This window comes from Magallana gigas, chromosome 8 (assembly GCF_963853765.1).
Source record: "Magallana gigas chromosome 8, xbMagGiga1.1, whole genome shotgun sequence".
Taxonomy (NCBI): Eukaryota; Metazoa; Mollusca; class Bivalvia; order Ostreida; family Ostreidae; genus Magallana; species Magallana gigas.
In genome coordinates this window covers 7096637-7120201 of record NC_088860.1, presented here as the reverse complement: position 1 = coordinate 7120201, position 23565 = coordinate 7096637, and the positions used below count along the sequence as shown (strand labels likewise).

Genomic DNA, 23565 nt, shown 5'->3' with positions numbered 1-23565 from the left:
AGTAGCATTCCACTCATTAGCCAGCTACAGGATATTTCTAAGGATGAATATCTGGTTGACAGTCCCTCTACCTCTAACCCGCCTGTTCTTTTCTAAGAGAGCGGTGTACGTGTAATGCAGACGTAAAGTGACGTAAATTAATTGATTAATAAATTAATACTGTGCTTTATAGTTCCTATATATTGAAAATTCGTGTGTGAGAGGTCCCCGATAAATCCACAATAAGAATATCTCAACAAATTCTAGTGATTAACCGGTAACTGTTTTATTCCTTAAAAACTAATATTTCCTGTCTAAAAAGAAACAATAACAAAAGTGAAAAATAATTTATCTAATATCTAATTGCATATCAAAAATATCAAGTAACACCTTCATTATCAAAAATCTATAATGGCACATGCATGTAGATTAGTAAAACCAGACAAAGGAATGTTATTTATAAAATACTAAGAGCAGTAACATAGCGGTTTTGCAAATTTGTCCTCAATACACCACGATTGGTTGCCATATCTATTTACTCTATTGACTCTCCCTATGACATCATATGACCCCTTTTCGTTTGTGCTCACTGTAGCTTCAAACAGAGCATGTCCTGGAACGGTCTCAAACACACTCAAAAACTTTTTCACTTCTGGATCAAATCCAAAAATGTTCCTCAAAGAAAATTCTTCCCTTTCTCTATGACGCTGAAGATTTGATTTGACAAAAAAGAAGTCTTTAATTGCAGAGATGTGTAATTTGGCACATTTGTCTCCCTGTTTTGATAATACTTGATTAATATATGACACGAGGAACTGAGCTACATCTTTTGACTCTGTACTTCCGACGTCCATTTGATCGTAAGAATTACAAACACAGTAATCACCGGGAATTGCTGCATCGTCACACGACCTCTTTTCCGGAATCTCTCGGAAGAAACTGATGCCACGTGGAAGCTTTTCATTCTCATTCAAGACTGTTTGACTACGAAGAAAATCACTTTCTAAAATATCCACTAATGTTTCATGAGCATCATAAACTGTAGTTAAACGTTTTGTGTTTTTTCTGAGATTTTGGGGGATATGTGGATATTTTGCTTTTATATGCGGAGGTACTACAATAGCAAATAATGGCATTCGATTTTCTGTTCTTCCTCCAAGCGTGTTTTTAACTGATCTTTGCATTATACCATGGTCACTCATAACAATTAAAACAGAGTTATCCAGTTTTCCTGAGTCTTTCATCCATTTAAAAAATAGCATGAAGTCACGATCGGCTAACTGAACAAGATTGTCATATTCATGAGTGAGTTCATTTAGCCACCCAAGAGAAAATTTGCGTTTTCTCCCGTAAAACTCAATAAACTGTTTATAATAGTTCATATAAAATTTGTGTTTTGGTGTGTTTTTAACGCATAGAGCCGACGTACTCCCAATATTAATGTTGCTATTTTCTAAAGCTAACAGGGCTCTTCTAGTGTTTGGCAGACCAAATTTGTCAAGTGCCAAGTAGAATGGTCTCATATAGTGCATACTAGGTTGTTCTTTAAAGCCTTTCCAGTATGAAAATGTCCCCATGTCCGGCAAGTCTTCGGCAAACATTGTAGCATATCCAGAGTTGCTGAAGTTTTTCCACAAAAAGGGGTATGGATCTAGATGCTCGGCATACGGTGGTAATTCTTTGGAAAAACAAATTTTACCTGTCATTAAACTAACTAAATTTGGAAAAGTGTTTGCTCCGACTTTCGTGTACCCTTTCATTATATAACCTTTTAAATGTTCCTCTATGTACCGAAGCGTTATTGGGATGGTTCTCTCTGCTGCTAACCGTGATAAGGAATCCATTCCGAACACGTAAACATTTAAATGTTCCATGGACTCATCGAGTAGTTTATATTGTTGTAATCGAGATTTATAATCAATTGTGTGGTGTAGTTTTTCGTAAATGACACGCCCACCGTCATTTTTGCAGTTTACAAGGATAAAATCTGCACCAACATAAGTGGACTTTTCGAAACCCACTTCCGCTTCTTTTTTAACATCAAAGTCGCCTTCACGTTTCACAATAGAGTAAGCACAGGAAACATCCTTGTACCCAGAATCGGAAATAGCGCTGTGGTTAATCTGCAAAAATCCTTTGTGGTCAATGAATACGAAATCAGTTGATTGCTCACATTTAATAGGGTCAAGTTGGACGAAAAACTTTTCTATGGACTTATCACGCACATCCAAGTTAGGTATAATGCATTTTTTGTTTGTGTTTTCATTAATAAAAACATAATCTACTTCTTTGTAAAATGTACCATATATCCAATAAACTGCTAATATTCCAAGGAAAATTTTCAGTTGTCTTTTATATCGTGCTCTGACTATACTGATTCTATTCCAAATAAGTCGAAGATGTAACATTCTACAAGAAAAATTAATCTGAATTAGAGTATTCCCTGTGGTTTTAAAAAAAACATGTATAAAAGGGATACTTAAACAATATTAAATTCGACATCTTTGCTAGACAACAGGCTTGGGGCGAATTACATTATAAAATTATGCATTACATTACCATTACTTCATGAATTTGGGCATTAAATTACCATTACCATTACTTGATTTTCTTGAAGTAATGCATTACATTACCATTACATGAGTAAAGTAATGCATTACCATTACCATTACTTTCTTTAATAAAGAGTTTTTGCAAATGTTTCAAATATAAAACACTCTTTAACATATCTACAGGTTCATGTTCAGTATCAGGTTCAAATTCAATGACTATATATACAAGAGTCATTCTTTATTTGCTCAATATATAATAATCTTGTGGCATTATGAACAACATATTATATAAGTAAAAAGATATTTATACACATTTGGCATGATACAATGTCAGATATGATATAGAGACACAGAATTCGTGCATAATAGAAAACAATTTATGGAATAATGTTGCGGTTATTAAAAAGCTAAATAGAGATACCGGTATTTCCCCAGATAACACAAATCTTTATAATTTTGGACACTTAGTTGTATTAATTTATAGACAGAGGGGTTTTCCCAGTTATATTTCTTAATATATTTTAATCGGATTTTTTATGCTGAGGACACTTTAATACAAAAGATTGCTGTTGCACTTTATGATCAAAGTTTCACAGGTTTCATCTTTTAACTGCTTCCTATTAGTTTGAAAATCTTCCCAGCTATACTAAATAAACGGTGTACAGGTGCAGTGGAAGCTGGGACTGAAAGATTGTTTGACAATCTTTATCTTAGGATATATTAAGTGAAAAAATACATGAATCTTGTATTTTCTATCAGTCCAATCTAATGTACTTAATATACATGTACAACTGTACAACAGAGAGAGAGAGAGAGAGAGAGAGAGAGAGAGAGAGAGAGAGAGAGAGAGAGAGAGAGGAAGAGAGAGAGAGAAAGCGAGAGTAAAATTATTTTCAAATGGGTTATAATATTGGAAGTGATTTTGATTTTCATCATGGATGGACAGTGCATTCATTTTGCCCTTAAAGGTGCATGCATGTCTGTCCTCTATTCTATTGGGACATGGCGTAGGGAAGGGGATTGGGGTGTTTAGCACTTCTTATAACAATAGATTGTTTTGATACTTAGGTTATCCTGGGGGCATATTGTGTTGTTGACACATCTCTATTGAAGTGCAAACTAATTGGAGTAAATTGTTTAAATGATTTAAAACTCTTAAAAACAACACTCATAAAAATGTTATGAAACTGTGTTGTTATATTTAGTAATATGAACAATTTAAAAATGAAATTTTATAAATCTTTTTTAATACAACTAAAACATTTTTATTTGATGAATTATTTCTTTCTTCTTTATAATAAAGTTAATCAAATTCAATTTCAGCTATTCATTTATTCATCACATTTTTTAAAGTGAACATGCATAAATAAGCATAGTAATGCAAAGTAATGCCATGTAATGCCAGCATTACACTAAATTTTGGAAAGTAATGAATTACATTACCATTACTTGTAATGCTAATTTTGTGGCATTACACATTACTAGCATTACTTTGAAAACATGTAATGCATTGCAATGCATTACCATTACTTTAGCATTACCCCAAGCCTGCTAGACAAGGATATCGCACCGCTCCTCATGTACCTTTGGCATATCGAGCAATCAAACGTCATTTTACTAAAACCATTCAACCAATAAAAAATGCAAAACACATCCTATTTATTCGACAGTATGTTTGTACTGTTTATTCACGAGAGTCTCTAACACTTCATGATACCTTCATGATACATTTATCATGCAATGGTACATACAACCGATTGTGTATCAACAGAAGTAGCACTCATAAATTAAAAAGGCAAAGTTGACGCACAAATCTTTTATTTAACAAATATCGAATTTTACACGATTTCTTATATTTGTATATATGATAATATTGAATCCAGAAGTAAATACAGTATAAAGAATCCTCTGATTTTTATAATGAATATTTAACGTGTATATCAAGGTATCATGTTTTAATATGTTAGAAGTTAATAAGCTGTTGATTGCAAGTTCTGAAGCCTTAAATGTTTAAGAAAATTTGTTTATAATTATTTATTTAATAGAAGCGGTTTTGGAATGATTGATATGTTAAAATAAAAATGGTTTGAAAATGAACCATTTATCCCAAACTATCTTGATATATTTTACAAAATCAATTCCCTCTTAGGGATTCAAAGAATGTCAAATAAATCATTATAAACTAACAAAGAAAATTTTTGCTCCAAAACAATATTGATATAGGATTGTCTGTTGTTTACGTTGCCATGGGTGAGATGGAAAAAGAAAACCCCTTTTTAAAAACAGAATACCTACAATAAATTTCACAGCATGAACAATTAAATATCCATAGTCCATAACATATGTATAAGTATTTCCATATTCTTGCCCTTACATGCCTCTGTTTACTTAAAAACTAACTAATTCCTCAAAATATAGAAATCGTATGATGCATCAATCAACTTTTAATATCCACTACAAAAGTACAAAACATTAATGTCGCTTCTGCTCTTAATTTGAATATTCTGACTTGCCTCTAAATGCACTAAAATTGTCAAGGTAATCAACACATTACATCATATATGACACATTGAAAAGTCCGGGATTAACGAAAATACATGCATATTTTATTATTTTTTAAATGTAAAATCAGTTCAATTGGTATTCTTAAATTTCAGTTCTTGACATAATTTGCAGATTATCGAGTTTCAAAGAACTGCGAACGGTAGCATTGTCAAGCAGCCTAACTAAAAGTTATTTTTTGATAAATGTCTAATCAAATTTATTTTGTTTGAAATAATGAAATAAAGGAGTTGGTCAAACAAAGAGAGAGATATTTTATAATAGAAACTAACGGAAAACGGAATTTTTTAACATCCCCCCCCCGTGCAACAAAAATTCCGTTTGGGGCGTTTTGTATATTGTTATTTGGCATATTCATACCAAAGGGTTTGTTGTTTCGCAAAGGGGAGGGGGACATATGCCGACAGACCAAAATACATACTAGAAAAAGCATTTTGCCATGTAACATTTCAACATATAATTAAAGATATGAATTAAAATGAAAATTTTCTTAAATATCGAACGTAAACTTGTGATTATTAAGTTTCGTAGACATATCGGGCACTAAATAATATTTTCCTAACTCATAAAGACCGACTTCAATGAAGACATTTTTAGACCCCCCGTAAGCAAAACTTACGTTTAAAGACTATTATTTGACTTCAAATTTTATCTTAATATAAATAAATTAGGATTTGATTATTCTTTTTAGTAGACGACTTTGTTTTGTAATATCTTACAAAAATTCCTAAATATTTGGATGTAAAATGTAAGCGGGGAACGGGCGTTAGCGCTCGTAGTCCTTTCACCTAGATTCAAGGTAATAAACACATTGTACATCTGCCACGTCAATTTCTTTAGATTTCTGTTTTTGTTATCCTAGTATACTCATTGTATAACTTACTTGCAAAATCCGAACCTGTGTTCACCTCAGTGTTTCCGTTATTTCATTTTCTATGAAATATAAAAAAACAAATCCTTTGAAACATGTGTTTATGCACAGTAAAGGAAAATTATGTTCAATTGTAAATAGTCGCGGTCGTTTAAAATTAGCGACAGTGCAGTAATTTAAATTCCCAACGACTATGAATAAATTACTGTCAGCCTTACACGTTAAGCTAGTCTTCTTGATTCACATGAAAATCGTATTTTAGAATTCATATAAAATAAGAGCGTACATGAGTTATCTTTAATGTATAAAGTACAGGGGCATACTTGGCGTTGTATATCCCCCACTCGGGGCGGTGTCTTCCCACTTAGCCAAAATTTGAAAAAATACAGGTAAAAATACAGGTAGATTTGTGTTGGCCAAGTGGGAATGGGGTGCAGGTAAAGAACAAAAGAATTTAATTACAGGTAAGCAATTGTCTGTTTTCAGATGAAAGTAGGAGATATAATATATATTTATTAGCCTTCAGAAGAATCTGTATAAATTGAGCTTCTGTCAGTACTTTCTTTATTTGAAAAATTCAGATGAAAATGTTATTTTTTAAAAACGAACTGTTACATATTCCCCTATAATTCATGCCCTTAATTAGGGTACATATATCATGGTTTGTCGATTTTCATTATAAATTGAGATAATTATATAAGCTGACTTAAATTAAACAAGGCATTGAAAATATATTGTAATTATAAGAATCACGTTAGCAATTTTAACAACCGGTATACATTATATGGGTCATATTTCAATTCTTTTTTTTTTCAACTTTTTTTGGTTTCTATGATTATTTTGATTAATTCCAATCTACAAAATCTGAAATAAACAAAACACAAAAACGTTAGAGTAAAGTATCTATACTAAATTTTTTAAAGTGGAACGGTGACTCAAAAATAGATGTTTTACTTTTTGATTATGAGAACGGAAATAAAAAGAGCTACTCGAAATTTCATCATACGGAAGGTTTCACGCATCACAAGTCATTACCTATCAATCTACAGGTCATTAAAGGTAATCCGGAAATTGCTGAGTTGTTTTAGAAATAGGTGTAGTGTCACGTGATTGCGATTTCTGTCTAAAAATAGTTACAATGGGATTGAAACACTGATAATTAAGAATTTAAATTTGAAGCTATTCAATGTCTGTGGTAAAAAATATGCATTTATAGAAAATGCATCTTTATAAATATATAGTTCTTGAAGACATCATGTTTCAATGAGAGGTTTCTGGTTCATGATGTATGCCACCCTGCAGTATTTACATTCCCCTGCGCTTGCGTGTGTATGAAGCGGAAGGAAAACTCAATATTTTTGTGTTGGCCCAACGCATAATTCTATTTTTCTCTTTCTAATTTGATTTATTTACTTTGGAACACCGTTATTTTTCAAAAGTTCATCTTTTCATATGATATATAAAATATGTGGAAATCGTTTAAAAATTCGATATTTGCTGAATCATGGGTTTGCGCGTCACAATGTCCCTTTAATGGTGTATACTTCACATTTAATAAGATTCATTGTATGATGATCAATACATAATTAGTAATGAAGATAAAATCCTCTGTTTCATTTTCTATAAAGTTGACCTGCACCTGAAGATTGGGCAATTTGATTTTTTATGTCTTTCAACTAGCAGTCTATAAAACAATTAAAAACTCATAATTTTCAGACTTTCGATTCTGTAAATTAATGGCCATTAAAATGCTTCTCAATTTCAATTTGTTTATTCTCTCAAACAATTAAAATACATGAGGTACAAAATTGTGTTATTTGCGTTAAATTGTAATGTCAAGGGTCTTATTAAATATGATATTATATTACAACATAGTAATACATGTTTCTAGTCTATTCTTTAAAAACTGCTGATCGATTTTATTTATGTATACATGTATATATTATATACATCCAATTTAAACAGTTTAAAATTATTCACATAAACCTTCTAATCATGCAAGTGCTCGTATTGGTTTCAACATATAAACTGTTTAGTGCAATCATCTTGCAGAAAATTGCTTACCTACAATTATATTTCAAAAAGAAATTTCGGTTATTTTTATTTATTCATTCTGATTATCATGTTTAAGGGCAAAATTAAATGCTATTTTTTCAATTTTTTTCAACAAACTATTCTCAGGTAATTGATAACAAATACATTAACTTGTGAAAACAGACTATAGCGTCCTGATCACTCAGGTGTCTTAAAAAATCAAAATGTTGGCCAGGTGGGAATTGAGAATTTCAGAATGTTGGCTAAGTGGGAATAAACACTCGGGGCAATGAAGACAAAAGAACTTAAATTTAAGTTAGAATATTAATTTTTGGCTTGTATGTATTGTTTTTAGAATAAATTTCACTATAGAAGTCAATATTGTGTTTTCATTCTGTGAACACGATAGGTATAGGTTTCCAAATTAAGCTGCACAGCGTTTTATGCCAAAATCGTGGATCATTTACTGTTCTAGATGTAAATTGCAAAATTTAGATATGAATGGGCCTTGACTCTATCCTAAAAGTACTTTTATTTGAAGAATAAGTTTTCATTTATTTTCATTATTGATTTATTAAAATGGAGTCTAGACCCATAATTAGTCAAATCCGTGGTTTTCACCAAAAACGTTTTACTTTACTAATTATTGTCAAACAGTTAAAGATACCGTCTTTACTCTAATGCGTTAACGTAGCTCACTGTGATAAGCGGAGGCTCGTTGTCCATCGTTCTCGATTGAGAGGGTGTTCGAATTGTATAGATGGCGTTTTATTTCTAATTCATTGGCTTTTAAGTAAAATATTTTTTCTTTTTTTATTGGATTATTATGAAAAAAAATATCCAATACCATTTTTATAATGACAACAATTACGTAATGTTAATGTTCTCTACACACAATGTCGGATATAAATGGCGCAAGCACAGATATAAGATCATGCTGTAATGTTAAGAAACGAACAAATAAAACTAAAGGACAAGTACCAAGTACATTTATTAATTTGTCAGAGGATGTAGTTTTATATCATACATGTACTTGTACTGATGCACACTTTCAAATGTAAAGAATTTTTATATGATCATATGCCATTTCAAATTTCAGGGGGGATTTGTCGGACATTCTACAGTCTTGTCCTTTGTCCATTCTTAATTCTTACCTAACTTGAAACGAAAAATCCCGCTATGAAAAGTGAAACTATCTGTGGGGTCCCGAAATACACTTTTGAGACGACCCCCTAAGAAACGGGGAAGTAAATATTTTATATTTTAAAATAATTCATAAAATAGTATAACTACATTGACAAATTTCATAAAAATACCTATGGTAGAAATAATAAGACTCGGCCTAGGTTAACATTAAAAAACCCATCTAACACATACATGAACTGTAAGCCGTTATTTTTACAAAGAGCTAAAACTTAATTTGTCACATGTACAACTCAAAAGTACCAAATGACCCATTGAGATAGTTTTTATCAAGCAGCATGTTATGTAAATCTCTATTTCATTTTTTTTTGCGATGCATTGGTGTTTTGGTATAAATATACACATTTTAATTCACAGTTATGAGAAATAAGAGTTCAAATAAGAAAAGAAGATCCTCTTATTCAAGATTCGTCGATTTTAAAACTATTCTAAATGCCTCTCTCTATCATTTCTTATTTTGCCGTTAGATTTACAGCAATGTAGAAATACATGTAATACTTAAAGCATCACTGTAAGTTTACTATATATCAATAGAGTCGTAACATCAGGAGACATGATTCAAGTTTCATGCATTTAACGTTTTTTGGTAGAGATGCACTTGCTCGTTTTAACCATGATTTGTTCATTTGTATTTGTGCAGGTTTTATTCATTTTCAGAATTGAAAGCCTCTGGTAAATTGTGTGTGTGTTGTTGGGGATACCAATTTTACGTTTCCTACCAGTCCTACTCGGTCAACGCGCCCTTAATTTGATCAAGATAATATGGTTGGTTTCAGAAATAAAGTTGGACGCGGTCAGGTATAAAAGGACGATGAACGATGACAGATATCAGTAGATCTTCTTGGTAAAGGTGAACAAAACTGTACATGGGTAATAGCATAATTTAAGGACATTTTATTTGATAAGAATGTTTCTAATATGCCAACTGATAAAAAGTTAAAGATGAATTAGTGAATTATGGATCGAGTAACAAATAATCATTTTTCAATAAAGATTCGTTGAGTTTTTAGATACCCCATGAAAGAAATGCCTATACACTGTTTGTTTTAAGAAGTAAAATTAGGCACTTGTGGATCAACATCTTTGCTTTTAAAGTATGTACTTTGAATGTGAAAAAGTAAAATTTTGGAAAACTCAAAGTGATTGCAATTATAAATCAGCTTTGCAAAATTGAATGCAAATAAGGTTGTCAATTACTTTATATTCATCTAATCTATTTGTCATAAACACTTGCATGGATTTTCTCTTATAACAAACAATATTTGTGTTGCAGACAATTCATTATGTCATGTACAGTTACATAAAAATCATATCTACTATGTTTCTGTTTCTTTGGTTAAGATAGCATTATAATATTACATTTGAAAGATATAAAATCGAATTCATAATGAAATTTGTTTCTTTAAGAGGACCGTCTGCATACTAAGTATAGGTTTTTCTAAGATGTGTGCAATATTAAAAAGATTTGATAAGCAGATGAAATGAAATATGTTCAAGGTGTCATTTCAATGTAGAAATGACATAGACAAAGTTTCTCGTAAAATTTCTATTTGCAATTTTGCATCAAATAAAACGTGTACATACCATGTTATTTTAAGGTTCAAGTCCATATGTAGTAGAATGAAACGTAAAAAGGACATTTTTTGAAAAACTAGACAAAAATATATGCCAAATTGACGTTTTTGTTTACTGTTAGGAGAAAGGGTTTGTACTTTTGTTTATTTTATTCGTTTGTTTGTTCTTTTTGGTTAATGTCTTTTTTGTGTTTCGTGAAAAAAACCATTAAAGAGTTATTTCCCTCTCTGTGTTTATTTTGAAAATTCGTAAAAGAGTTATGTTCCTTTGGTTAAGAAAACAAAGAAAGGGGACAATTTATTCGTACGTAACTTCCCGTCCTAGTTTTGGAGAAACTATTCATCTTACACAATATTAATAAACATGTATGTGTGTTAGTAAAACAGCTTGACTGCCTCATAATAATTGAGAGAGAAAAGAGAGTAATAGAATTTAGGATGTCAAATTGACATAAACAAATCAGACCAGTACCGAGTAAAGTGGTCATAAAGAGAGGGAGGGGAACTTGTAGCATTGCATATTTAACTAGTTGGTAAATCTCTTATAGCATATAGGCAGTCAGATATATTTTACTACGAATTTGATTTGTTTTCTTTTACAGGCGATATTTAAAAGATAATGCCAAAATTGAATAAATGTAGCTCAGTTGTTTTGTTGGAATGGAGAATGGAGGAGGATATATTTCATCCCCCCCCCCAAAAAAAAGCGGGCAAATTATGTTCTTTTTGTTCTTTGATCTGGCTTTTGAATGGGAATATTCTTTAAGCTCCCGTCCTCGCGAAGTTTATCGATTTAAATGTGAACAAGCAATAACTTCTTAAGATAAGGTTTGCGCAACCCCCCCCCCCCCCTTCCACAATGGAATTTTTAACTTGTAAGTGCAATATATACATGTTTGTGGTTTTATATTATTCATATACGTTTTAAATTATAAGTTTTTCTTTTATTATCATAAAATGAATCTCTAAATGAAATACTTAATGCAGAAGTTTATATCTCTTTATTTATTGAAGTTATCGTTCATTATCGTTTAATATAACTTTAAAATAATTTTCTGTTAGATGTGGCTAGTCGGCCAATAAGGAGCAAATCGGATCTACATTTAACTATTAAATATAAATGTTTAAGCTATATAATACTTATGAATTTTAAGGCAGACTCCATTAATTTTAGCGGAAAAAAATTGAGCATATTTTCATCAAAAGTTCTTATTCTTAAGGAGATAGAAATAGTCTAAAAATGGCCACAAACACCCTGTCATCTTAAATCAGTGTACTTCATCACGTTACACTAAAAATGTTTTTGCTCTCAGAGAGGGCGAGTTTTATATATTGTATTCCTAAGAAGACAACATACCTTGCAAACTGTCTTTGATGCTTCGCTTCTCGGCAGTTATAAATTTCATGCCGATACATATAATTGACGCCCCCACTGGCAAGATTTGCAACAAGGTAAATTGTATTTGATGGTTGACCTATATATCACAGGTTAAATTAGTCATTCTTACACAAGCGTAAAGACAACCCTTCATTTAAATCATTTAAACGTTAACAATATTACAATGATTTTATAAAAAAAGAAGTTGACCAACCTCAACGGTCTTTAAAATGTCCTGACCTCTGCTTTTAAACAGTAAAGACTGATAACAAAATTCCCAAGCAAACAATTTGCTGAACCCCTGAACTATTCATTATCATAATTCGTCCCTACATAAACTCAGATATTTGATGGCATAACCATGTGTTATAAGGGTGTCTCTTTCTAATAAATTTGTTTAAAATAATAATGGACATTAACTATCTTATAGTTAAAAATCATAGTTACGTTAAATTTCTATGACCCCCTAAAACTACTAATCAAGCTAGTTTTTTATTGATTTATTTTTTCTTTATTTTCATTTTTTGGCTTCAAACAAAAACAAATGAAAATAAAGTGTAGTAAAATACAAAAACAACCTCTCCAAGCTGTGTGCATGACACATAATCACAACCAGACATTTTAATAGATAATAAGAGAACGTAGATAAAATTGATAACTTACAAAAGATTCCTACTTCACAACAATAGCATGCGCGGTCTTGTTGAATCGCAGTACTTCTGATTTTCAAACCATAAGTTTACAAAGGAAAACAGTGGGGAAGGGGTATCTCTACTTATATTTAGATAAAGCATTGCTCCTTGTGGTAAATAAATCACAAGTAGAACTAGTTCTTAGATAGAGAAATATTTCTTATTACTGTTTACGTTTTCTTCTTATGTTTGACACATAAAAAACCATTTGAAATAACTTTTCATGCAAATGACACATTTTAATACAATTAAGTACAGCGAAATTGTTTTTCCGACTAAAGAAAAACAAACAACCGCTTTGGATAAATCATACGGAAATTGGTCAGGCATCTTTCATTTTTTTTGTACTGCATACGTCCATGGGAACATCGAGATATACATTCAGGACATATCTGATTTAAAGACATTTTATCAAATAGCATGAAAATACGACAAAGCATGGTGGGATGAGAGTCAAATTATTAAAAGTTAACATTTTTGCATCCAGTGCTTCTTTCTGACTTGCTGATCATGGTGTTTTTAAAATGTTTACTGTCTTGTTCATAGCAACAGGATATAGGGGAGCTTATGTCTAGGTAAATTACCAATGCAGTGGAAGTTTGTCAGAGTCCTCGTGTATTTAAAATACTATGGACGTATCTGCACTTGAATTTATTAAATCCCCAGCCTAGATAAGTCATGTAAACAACCAGATATCGTATTGTAATTTGATTTTATTAAACCGCCTATAGGGCAAAGTTTATCATTACTGCAATTTTACATTATAAAAATTTAATGTTCAGAAAAAAATATCTAAAACAAAATATCTATATCACTAAAATACTAAATAATCATAACGGTTGCATTGTTACAACTGTTTCATCATACGAATAATTTTTCTTGGGTATGTTCATAGTGCCCAGTGTTTTATCGTATTGCTGTGTTGTGTTAAGTACACGTGTGTAGGAGACCCAATTAAGTAGCAAATGTAAAACTCGTAATATCGAGTCATATATTTAGTTTTAATGAGTCTTAACTATCGTTATAACGAGTAACCTTCGAAGTTATTTTGAGTCAAATATTTATTTTTACCTTTTTCTGCAAGGGTCAATGAAAATTGTAGGTAGAAAGATATTATATTGTTAATTTCTCCCATACCATGCATAGTTGTCTACTAGATGTCTTGGATTCAAAAAATTGCATGTGGTGATAACGAACAGTGTTTAAAATCAAAAACTCCAAAGGAAACTTAAAAAACAGGAGCAGTGCAAACACGGAACTTTAAAAAATTAGAGGCAGGTGCCATGAAGGGGCAAGCATCCTGCTCTTTGTTATAATCGCGAAAACGGAAAAATCCGTAAACAATAAGGTGATTAACTATGGTCTAACAATAAGTGACAAACGTCAGTCAGCAAGTGACCCAGTGGAAGATTGTATTTGCTGACAATGTCGTTTTATCGACCATCCTCTTCAATCGAGACTGTTGATAGCCCTATCTTATCAACTTGTTTGTCAGAAGCTTACCTCGCCTTAGAAACTGTTGCGCATCAAATTACCCGAGAGACTAAAACTCGATATGCAGGTGATGAAGGTAAATTGTTACATAAATATGGAAAGTTGACTATAGGAAAATTGAAGTCATCACGTTTATCATAAAGTTTTGTTGTTTGATTACCATCAATGTCCATTTCCAGCAAAATATCCAAATATAAAACGGATAACACAGACTCTGCGGTGTCTTATATTTCAAGTTAAATGGGATATATTAAGTCTACGTAAGTATGGAAGTAACAATTGTTAATAGATAATACGTCGTCGATATACTTGAATGATGAGTTGAAGGCCACAACGAGCGATTTATTATTTTCACGTACAAGTTTTTGAATAAATTTTGCTTCATATGAATAATAAAAATGGTCTGCTAACAATGGGACGTAATTGGTATCCCTGGGAATTCCAACAGATTGTTGGAAGACCGGATTTCCAAAAACTACATAGATGTTGTCTATCAGAAACTCAAGCATCTTTAATTTTCCAATTTAAAGTACTTGTCCGAATGGTTTTTAACAAAATAGTTTTGAAAATGACCGATGACAAAGTAAGTAAATTTACGTGATTCACTTTTACAAAAGATCTTAATAACTTTCCTGCTTTCAACTTTATGTATATGATCAATAAAATCATACCCTTAAACAAAGTCACGCGATGGGTCATTGTCCTTAGGGTAGATTTCAAACTTTTACCAGAGATTTCCTTGCTTATAATCATCTTCAACATGTACCGTTTGCCTTATCAACGACAAGAAATAGTACAGTACACTGCAGTTTAAAGAATTATTCCTCTTTAACTGCACAAGAAATAAATCCAGTTCGTACACTAGATATGAATAACTGATTTTGCCTTTTTATATGCCAAGAGTTTGGCATTTCTTTCAAGGAATGAATGCACATTAAAATGCACAAAAAAGCATAAGACCCCCCTTTAACATCAGATACCTGACGTTTGGCTTTTGAGTCTTTAAATTTTTGGTAGTAGTTCCCTTGCGGATCAACTTTGTATTAAGTCTGTTAGATGCTTAAGAGTAGAGAAAAAAACTTAACGTTTTTACCAGTTTTGATACAATAAACCAAACATTTACGAAACAGTATATTGAAAAATAAAATCCCTCCTTTTATGATATAGAAATAAGGCATGATTAACAAAATAAAAGTAGTTTATCAGAACAAGTTCAAGTTCTATTGTCTCAAGCTGTTGTCTTCATCTAATCTCTAAGACGTAAATCTGATTTGTGTCTTTTAAGGAATTAAGTACCGAGTAATATACTGTTACGACTGCAGCGTTAGATGACCTAAAACCTCTTATTAACTACTTACCATTAAGCTCCTCTTTTAACATTGAATAGGGGGCGTCGTGAGAAGCATGACAAGATATTAGCAGCATCAATTCTCGCCGAGATGCACCCATATTCATCTTCTATTGTTCTTTTAACGCGTGTTGTAATATGTTTGAATATAGAAATAAAATATCGACTCTCAAAATCTCGTAGCTTGGAATTTGATTTTTTGCAATTCCCCTCTTGAATTTAGTTACAACCCAGAAAAGTCAGTTGCAATCATTTAAATGAGTTAGTCTGTTTACAATTTTAATTAAAGCTCCTATGTCAAATCACGTAACGTTAAAGCACAATTGATTGATGAGCAGTCAAACTTTAAAACCAGCAATAATATTCAGTGTCTTCAAAGCAGAGAAATATGGTACATGTACATTGCTATGGCAGAGAAACGGAATGACGAATAGACATCCAAAACAAGGCTATACTGTATATATTATTTAGTACCAAGCACAGATTTAAAATGATATTTTGTTACAATTCTGTACCAGTCAATAGAAATTTATCAAAACAGTAACAACTAGCATTTATAAATACGCCTGGCTTTTTTAATAGGTGGCAATGATAAAGCTACTTATAAATTAAGTATTTGGAAAAGCCGTAGTTTACATTAAATACTCTAATAGATGATGTATTTTCCTTCGCTGGTATGATTTTTGTCCCCTGACAAACCAAAAGAAGAAAAACGACATAGTCGCCATTTTAATTTTAAAAATTCAAGACACACAATGTACATGGAGTATTTCCGAAACTGAAGACATTTCTTGAAGAAAAGAATAATTGAGCATTCCAGTGATGCTACTTGAATACCAAATCAAATCTTTTAAAACAGACCAAAAACAAACTCGACGAGTTGAATAAATTTGGTTTACTTAAAAATGCTTAAAATCCATATAAAAATGTATCCAAAAAACAGCGCGTTATTTATCTACAATGAACCGCAATGTACAAGCAGTGCACGGCAATGTAATGCAAGCACCACAATAATTTAATTAAACAATAAAATGCGTTCTTTAGTGATTCATGTTAGGTATGAAATGCAGCGACATTGAAAAAAAATTAATGAACCTTAAGACTTTCAGGGTTTTTTTACACTCTCGGACAATTCGTCACATGGTAGATTTCAAGTTGTTATGTCACCTATTATCGTTGCCTATCTCTGTAGTGCAATGGATATAGCTTCAATCTACCAACCTTGAATTGAAAGTTCTACGCTTAAATGTTATTTTCTGTAAATTAAGTGATATTCATTTTAAATGCATCTGCGATGACAAATCGTTTTCGGAACAATTTGTTCGTGTCGATTTGTCTTCTAATACCCAGTTTTAGCTTTTTTGTAGCGGTTGTCTTTGAACATAAATACTTGATACCTCTATGCGTTATTTGCATAAATATGTTTTCCTTAATCCTATTTTATGTTTTATTACAAGCTCTAACAGACAATTATTTTCATTGTTCAAGATCCACTTCTTATGTTTTTTTCAATTTGTTTATGTTTGTTGGCACTTATCTAATGTTCATCAAAATATTCTAGCTCTTTCTTCATAAATGTACCTCATCATGGTCATGCGAGTTCTCATTTTAAGTTATTTTCCCCATTAGGATAGTGATTGTGTAGTTTATTTGTACATTTATTTGTCATAGGATATTATGTGCACATCTATGTGGTCAGTAAATGTCTAAACTTTAAATTATATTGTTTTAAGTGCTAATTTAAATGTGTTAAATTGTTTGTGTTAATCGATTTGGTTGTATATTTCTGTAGTTCAGTAGCTTAGTGGTTAAAGTACTGTGCTTCACCTTGTGAACCGTAGATAATGAGTTCGAATCCAATTGGGCCTTTAAATTTGTTCACAATGACTGAATTAAATTTTTGAAAAGATAATTTTCCATCTAAAATTGTTTTTTTCCCGCCTATTTGACGTGTATATTATTCACCATGCTTTCTTTTATAATCAAGAAATTTTCTGCTGATTAGAGAAACTTTTTCGAGATGAGATGTGGTGAGCCACCGTATAAAATACTCCTTATTTTTTTTATTGTGCGCTAAAAATCGTCACCCCGCAATAGAGACATGATATCTGATTTAATATACCTCATTCTGGAAGATTCTGTACCCTTTGTGACTTCGGATGACCTTGATTTAAAACAAAGAGTTATCGTTCGTTGTTTACGTATTATGCACCTGATAAATATTTTAGAGGTTATGATACTACTAAATTGATTACCTACGAAAATTTGTTTGGTATAAAAAAAGAAGGAAATTTTAACTAATGTGCGTGCTTGTGCAGTATACAAATTACAAGTAAACGACAATGACATTAATTTGCATTTGCAGTGTTAGCAAATTAAAAGCTGGCATTCTAAAAAAAAAAAAAAAAGAAGCTGTTTTATTATTTATTATTTTATTATGCTACTTAGCATGATTTTATGACGATTCTGCTTGTAACTACAATCTCTATGATAAGATAAAACATTTTTCATAACGTCACCAGACCACGTGATATACAGATTGTAGAACTATTACAAGGCTTTTATTTTTAATCGTCCGTTTTTTCATTTCAAAACGGGATTTAAAGTGTTATTAGAGGTCTTTGGATTAAAATCATATACATGTTTCTACATTGGCAAGCGCACGATATATTCGCAAATAAAGTTTTTTGCAAAAATGTGGTGCTCTTGCATGATAAATAACGAAAATATCATTCCTAAAAGACTTTTAAATTGCAAAAAAGTTAATACTGATAACATATCATCCTGTATAATAATTTTTGGAAGGGGGGGGGTTAAAACATATTATGATCTACAATACGGGTGCACTAGCTCGTTTGATTTCACTAAATATACACTACTAACCTTTTTATACAGGAAATCGATGATTATAGATCCATTTCCTTAAAAGAGGGACTCAAATTTTGATATTTGCAGCATGAACACCTTTATATAGAATCGTGTATTGATTATGACGCAACTGTTGGGGCTCATATGAGTTGCAATAGGGGTCCTATAGAGATGCTGATAAGAAGAATTTGTAAAGAGGACTCTTATCATCGATATTTATAGTACTGGGGTCCATTTGCAGATATAACAGGGGCCCTGTAGAGGTGCTGGATAAAAATAACGCGCATGCGTAGAATAAAAATTATGATGTCTCCTATCATGTTTATTTATAGAAATGGAAGCTGCCTATACAATATAGTGAGCTTGCGCAGAATAAAAGATTATTGGTTTAATCATTCATAAACGATCATTTCATTAGGGATTGTTAAAGAGTACAATACAAAAGGAAAATTCGAGAATGGAGTGCATTAAAATGCATTGAATGAGAGTTATGGGTTTGACAATAAAAAAAACTAATATAAAAGATTTTAAAGAAGTAACTCTAAACGGGTAGGATTTCCCCGACAGCTGAGGAATTAAAGAATTTGCATTAAAACGTAGAGTTATGCCCCAGTGAGCGCTTGATATGAAACGAGATGGATACAAAACAGACAAAGATAACGATAAAAAAAATTTCCAGTTTGGTTATACAGTTCACACGCTATTAGTCTAATGTATAGACATGAAAGCTGAATGGATGAATTACGCCTTTAATTGAAAGACAAGAATTCAACAAACAGAAATGATTTTGTGACGAAAATAAATGAACTAGTCATTAAAGGGCAATTAGAGGACTGTGTCTTAATGATGACCTAGCTATTTGTATACTATCCGTATAGAGGACGGAGGTCGATTTTATCTTTAAATGGACGATACGGTATTTCGCATGGTAAATAGTTCCTTAGCTGTATATGAATTATTTTTTTCTAACATGAATTGAATTCTCAGGCTTTTCCCACATGATTTCCGAGGTACATGTATAGACGGAAAACCCATGTTGTGTAATATTTAAAGATAGAATTAACGCGAAGCTTTATGTACCAGTAATCGAAATATTTCTTGGAAATTGTATCCAAAGGATATTTTACAAACAAATAATATTTTGATAAAGTCTAGTTTACGCCAGTACTGGTTCTATCTTTAAATCAAATTGTCTCCCCTTATATTTCTATCATGAAGCGGTTTTTATCCATCCCCTTGATTCCAAACGTAATGTTGCATGGTAACCAATGATACCGGACCAGTTTTACCGAACTCTGGTTTAGAAATACACACGACTAAAACTATCGATATCGTCCGTACCATTTAAAATATGACTGTTTTCAAGGTATTTATGAATAATTCTGAATATAATGCATCGATTTTATCGATTTTTTTTAAAATTACTAATTCTTGTCAGCGATGATGATTTATGATTAGGTCCAAACAAAGTCTCACTTCCGTTTTGCCATAAATTGTATCGAAGAGTTGATTAAAATAAAATTTCAAATTTTTTTATTTTTCATGAATTGTTAGAGTACAGTAAAAGTGGAAAATTGAAGAATGGGTGCATTGAAAAAAACATGGACTTTGAATGAGAGTCGTTGGTTTGACAATAAAAAAACCCTGTATAAAAGATTTTAAAGAAGAGAACCTAAACAGCTACGATTTTGCCGACAACTGAGGAACTGCACAGTATGAACGTAGAGTTATGTGCGCTTGATATGAAACAAAATTCAAAACAGACAAAGTGATCAATGAAAAGAGTCCTGTTTGACGATAATGATTACACGCTGTTAGTTCAATACGAAGATAGGAACAGTGAATGGATGAATAACGCCATTGATAGAGCTCATTGAAAGAGCAGAGTTTAACACACAGAAATGCTATTGTTACCGGTATTGAATAAGATGTTAATGTTATCAAAGGACAAGTTAACTTTGACGATGCATTTTATTTTTTCTTTTATTTTTTATTAGAGTGGAATAAAACGAAGCGAGAACATTGCTGTTATTTTTAAGTGAAACTTTATGACTGTTTGACCCCCCCTCCCCCACTGATTAGGTTTATAACGACTGGTAAGAATGGGTTTACCTCTCTATCAGTCTCGTCCCCTCTTTTTGATTTGCTTCCTAATCTAAGCGTTACTAAACAAATCAAATTATACATTAATAAAGTATAAATTAAGTAACTGTACATAATTAAAAGATAAAACATTAATTTCGTAACATACTATGTCGTTCGAAAGTTTGAGGTACTTGAGGTGTTTAAGACCCTTATTAAGTTTTATGCCTTTTAGGGACTATCTATCACCCTAATGAACTTCATTGGGGTTCACTGGGGTTAAATGACGCGCCCTGAAATAAAACAAACAAAGAAAAGTAGTCCTTTCCTTATCTAAAAGTTGATTGTGATGAAGTACACTTAGTGGCATAAATGAACAGAGTGCATAGTGCTCATTTCAATACTGTGTTTGCTGCATGTATATCTGCACTATAACTATTGCACTAAACTGGCTAGAATTAAAAAACGAAGGTTTTTAAAAGTCTTAATTCAACTTTCTATCTTTTATATTCCATATAAGCCATATAATTATGGAAAAATGTTCTTTTTTTACCTCTGAAAAGATCCTCAGCATCCACAAAGCACAGAAAAGATATAGCTTATCAACAGTTTTTTAAATTTTACGGAGTTAATTTCCTTTTCAAAACAAACACAAAAGGCTATCAGTTTGAAATTTCCGCAAACGATTAGGGAAATAATTTTTTGTCGATTTTTTTTCAATAATCTTCCGTATAAGATAATATCATTTCCGTTGCAATAAAATAAGGATCATAGTCGTCATTGTATTGCAATAACAACTTTGCATAATGAATATACGTATAGTTTCTAATCTTTGAAGGGAAGAAATTATATCATTTAGCTTTTACAACCAATAGGACTGATGAACAATTAATATATTAAAAATGTAAATTAAATTTAATTTGTCACCTAATGCAGAGCTAAAAATTTAAAGTATTTGGGTCATTATTGAAGAATAGCCTGTCCTACTGAATTTGCAGGTCGGTATTTTCAGTAAAATGCTACTTTTGCAGGGAAAGCTGCTTAATTCTTCATGTAAAAGATTGTATTCAAATATTCAAGCATTCCTGTAGAAATAGCATTTTTTCCATTCGATTCTAGTTTTCGGTAGTCATTGCTACTAGCAACAAGAAAAGCAAGACAAGGTCCTCCATTGGAGTCAATTTATACTTTTACAGACAAGTTTCGTTATTCATTAGCCTAAAAAAGTGGACAAAAGCAATATCAAAACATTTACACCTTTGCCTAATACTCGTTTTGATTTACTGTCAAAAGTCAGGGGGGGGGTTTGCATTCTTTCAAACGAAACAATTTATGACTCACTTCATTTTTCAAGATACAATGACTTTTTCGCACAATCATATGTAATTCAAAATTAAATTGATATCATATGTTAGATTAGATCATATCTTATATTCAAATAGGGCATATCACTAATTCAAAGAAAATGTTTTATCATCAATTCGAATGTGTGGCAAAAGTTCGAAGAGGTAACATTGTCACAAAATAATCCAGCTACTAGTACTCAGTCGTGTTTAAAAGGATTATCGACTGAGACACTGCACGTCGACAAATCTTATTTATAGAAGTCTATAAATTGAAATTGCCAAAAAGTAAATGTAAAAGACTTTTTTTAAAATCTAAGTTTCTTACCAGTAACTGGGTTTCCACTCCTTTTTTAGATATTCAAATAACAAAGCATATTTCAATCAAACACATTATTTGCGGTAAAAATGACACTTAAATTGAAGCAATGCTAACAGTTGTAAATATCAAATCTTACGTAAAGTATCTTCTCCTAGGACAGATTAATGTCGTTCGTATCTTCTGATATCGTTACCTAGACCACTGTTCATTAGCACACGATTTCTCCTTGAAAAATGTAAATCTTTTTCACAATATCACATGCATTTATTGCATCATTAGATTATTCACAATTATCCAAATCTACCAAGAGATTGGGAAAAATCTAACTTTGTTCACTTTGTGTCGAACAATAATTAAAGTTTAATGGTTGAATAAGACTGAAATTGAACGTCAAATTTGGTTTAGCTTATTGGATTTTTTGGAGGACAGAACGTAATTTTGCTTCCATCAGAGCCTCTAAATAGCATTTCCTATAGAAAATCAAAATAGTTTATGACAATGAAGAAATTACTTACAACTTTGATGTAAGATTCGACACGAGCATTGTAGCTTTTGCTACATGTACAAGTTTTTCTTAGTTATATATTGATTCCATCTCAGGTAAACATTTGACTACCTGTTGTTGATGCAACATGTTGAAAGTTGAAAATGGTTCAAGCTGACGCCTATTGTAAGTTTCTGGTGCTTTAACAATAACTAGGGTAAAATATTTTGAACCAATAAGGCGTTTGATGTTTTAAGGATTTTAAGCTGTGTAGTCATAAAATGCATGTATATGTTTGAACATTTTGCTATTAGTACTTAGATTATTACCAGCAATAGTCAATCCCTACAACCATTATTGCCGGAAATCCGAGTTCAAGACTGTTTGTAAGTTAAAAACAAAGAACATTAAGAGTTCTATAAAGGTTAAATATTTTACATAAAGATGTACTAAATATACAGACATGACACTCAATGGACAAGTGAGCTAATTTTTTTAAAATATATATAATAATTAGGCGTCAATGTTCCTTGATACCAAAACTTTTGTCAATATAACAAATCCAATATGAAAAGGAATAAATTAAACAGAATTAATTTATTTAACGAAACAAATTTGCCTGTTAGCGTTTACCATGATCAGTTGGCTATTCACACATTTGAAGGTGGAATAATATACCGCCAAAAGTGCTTCATATGAACCGCACCATAATATTAATAATATGATATAATAAATGCACTCACGTTAGTTTTACATAGATATTTCTAAGACAGCATCCC

General features: G+C 31.5%; 1 protein-coding gene across 24 annotated transcripts in view; it reads right to left on the bottom strand.

Annotated features, from left to right (window-relative positions):
* Positions 1–23565, bottom strand: part of LOC105343249 (uncharacterized) — a 54111-nt gene that overhangs the window by 12646 nt on the left and 17900 nt on the right. For 2 of the 24 annotated variants that reach the window (XR_004602403.2, XM_034474158.2), the window contains exon 3: positions 5977–6026. The exons of 6 other annotated variants lie outside the window; for them this stretch is intronic. Coding sequence is in view for 10 of the 18 variants with exons in the window: in XM_066069888.1 (XP_065925960.1) it covers positions 447–2388; positions 12133–12191 (2001 nt within the window). In the remaining 8 variants the exon portion in view is untranslated. Of the gene's footprint in view, positions 1–312; positions 2389–5976; positions 6027–12132; positions 12251–12367; positions 12914–15697; positions 15984–18570; positions 18920–21190; positions 21210–22438; positions 22528–23565 lie in introns of those variants that run through there. 16 more of the 24 variants (XM_034474161.2, XM_034474168.2, XM_020073328.3 and 13 more) reach the window with 16 other exon arrangements.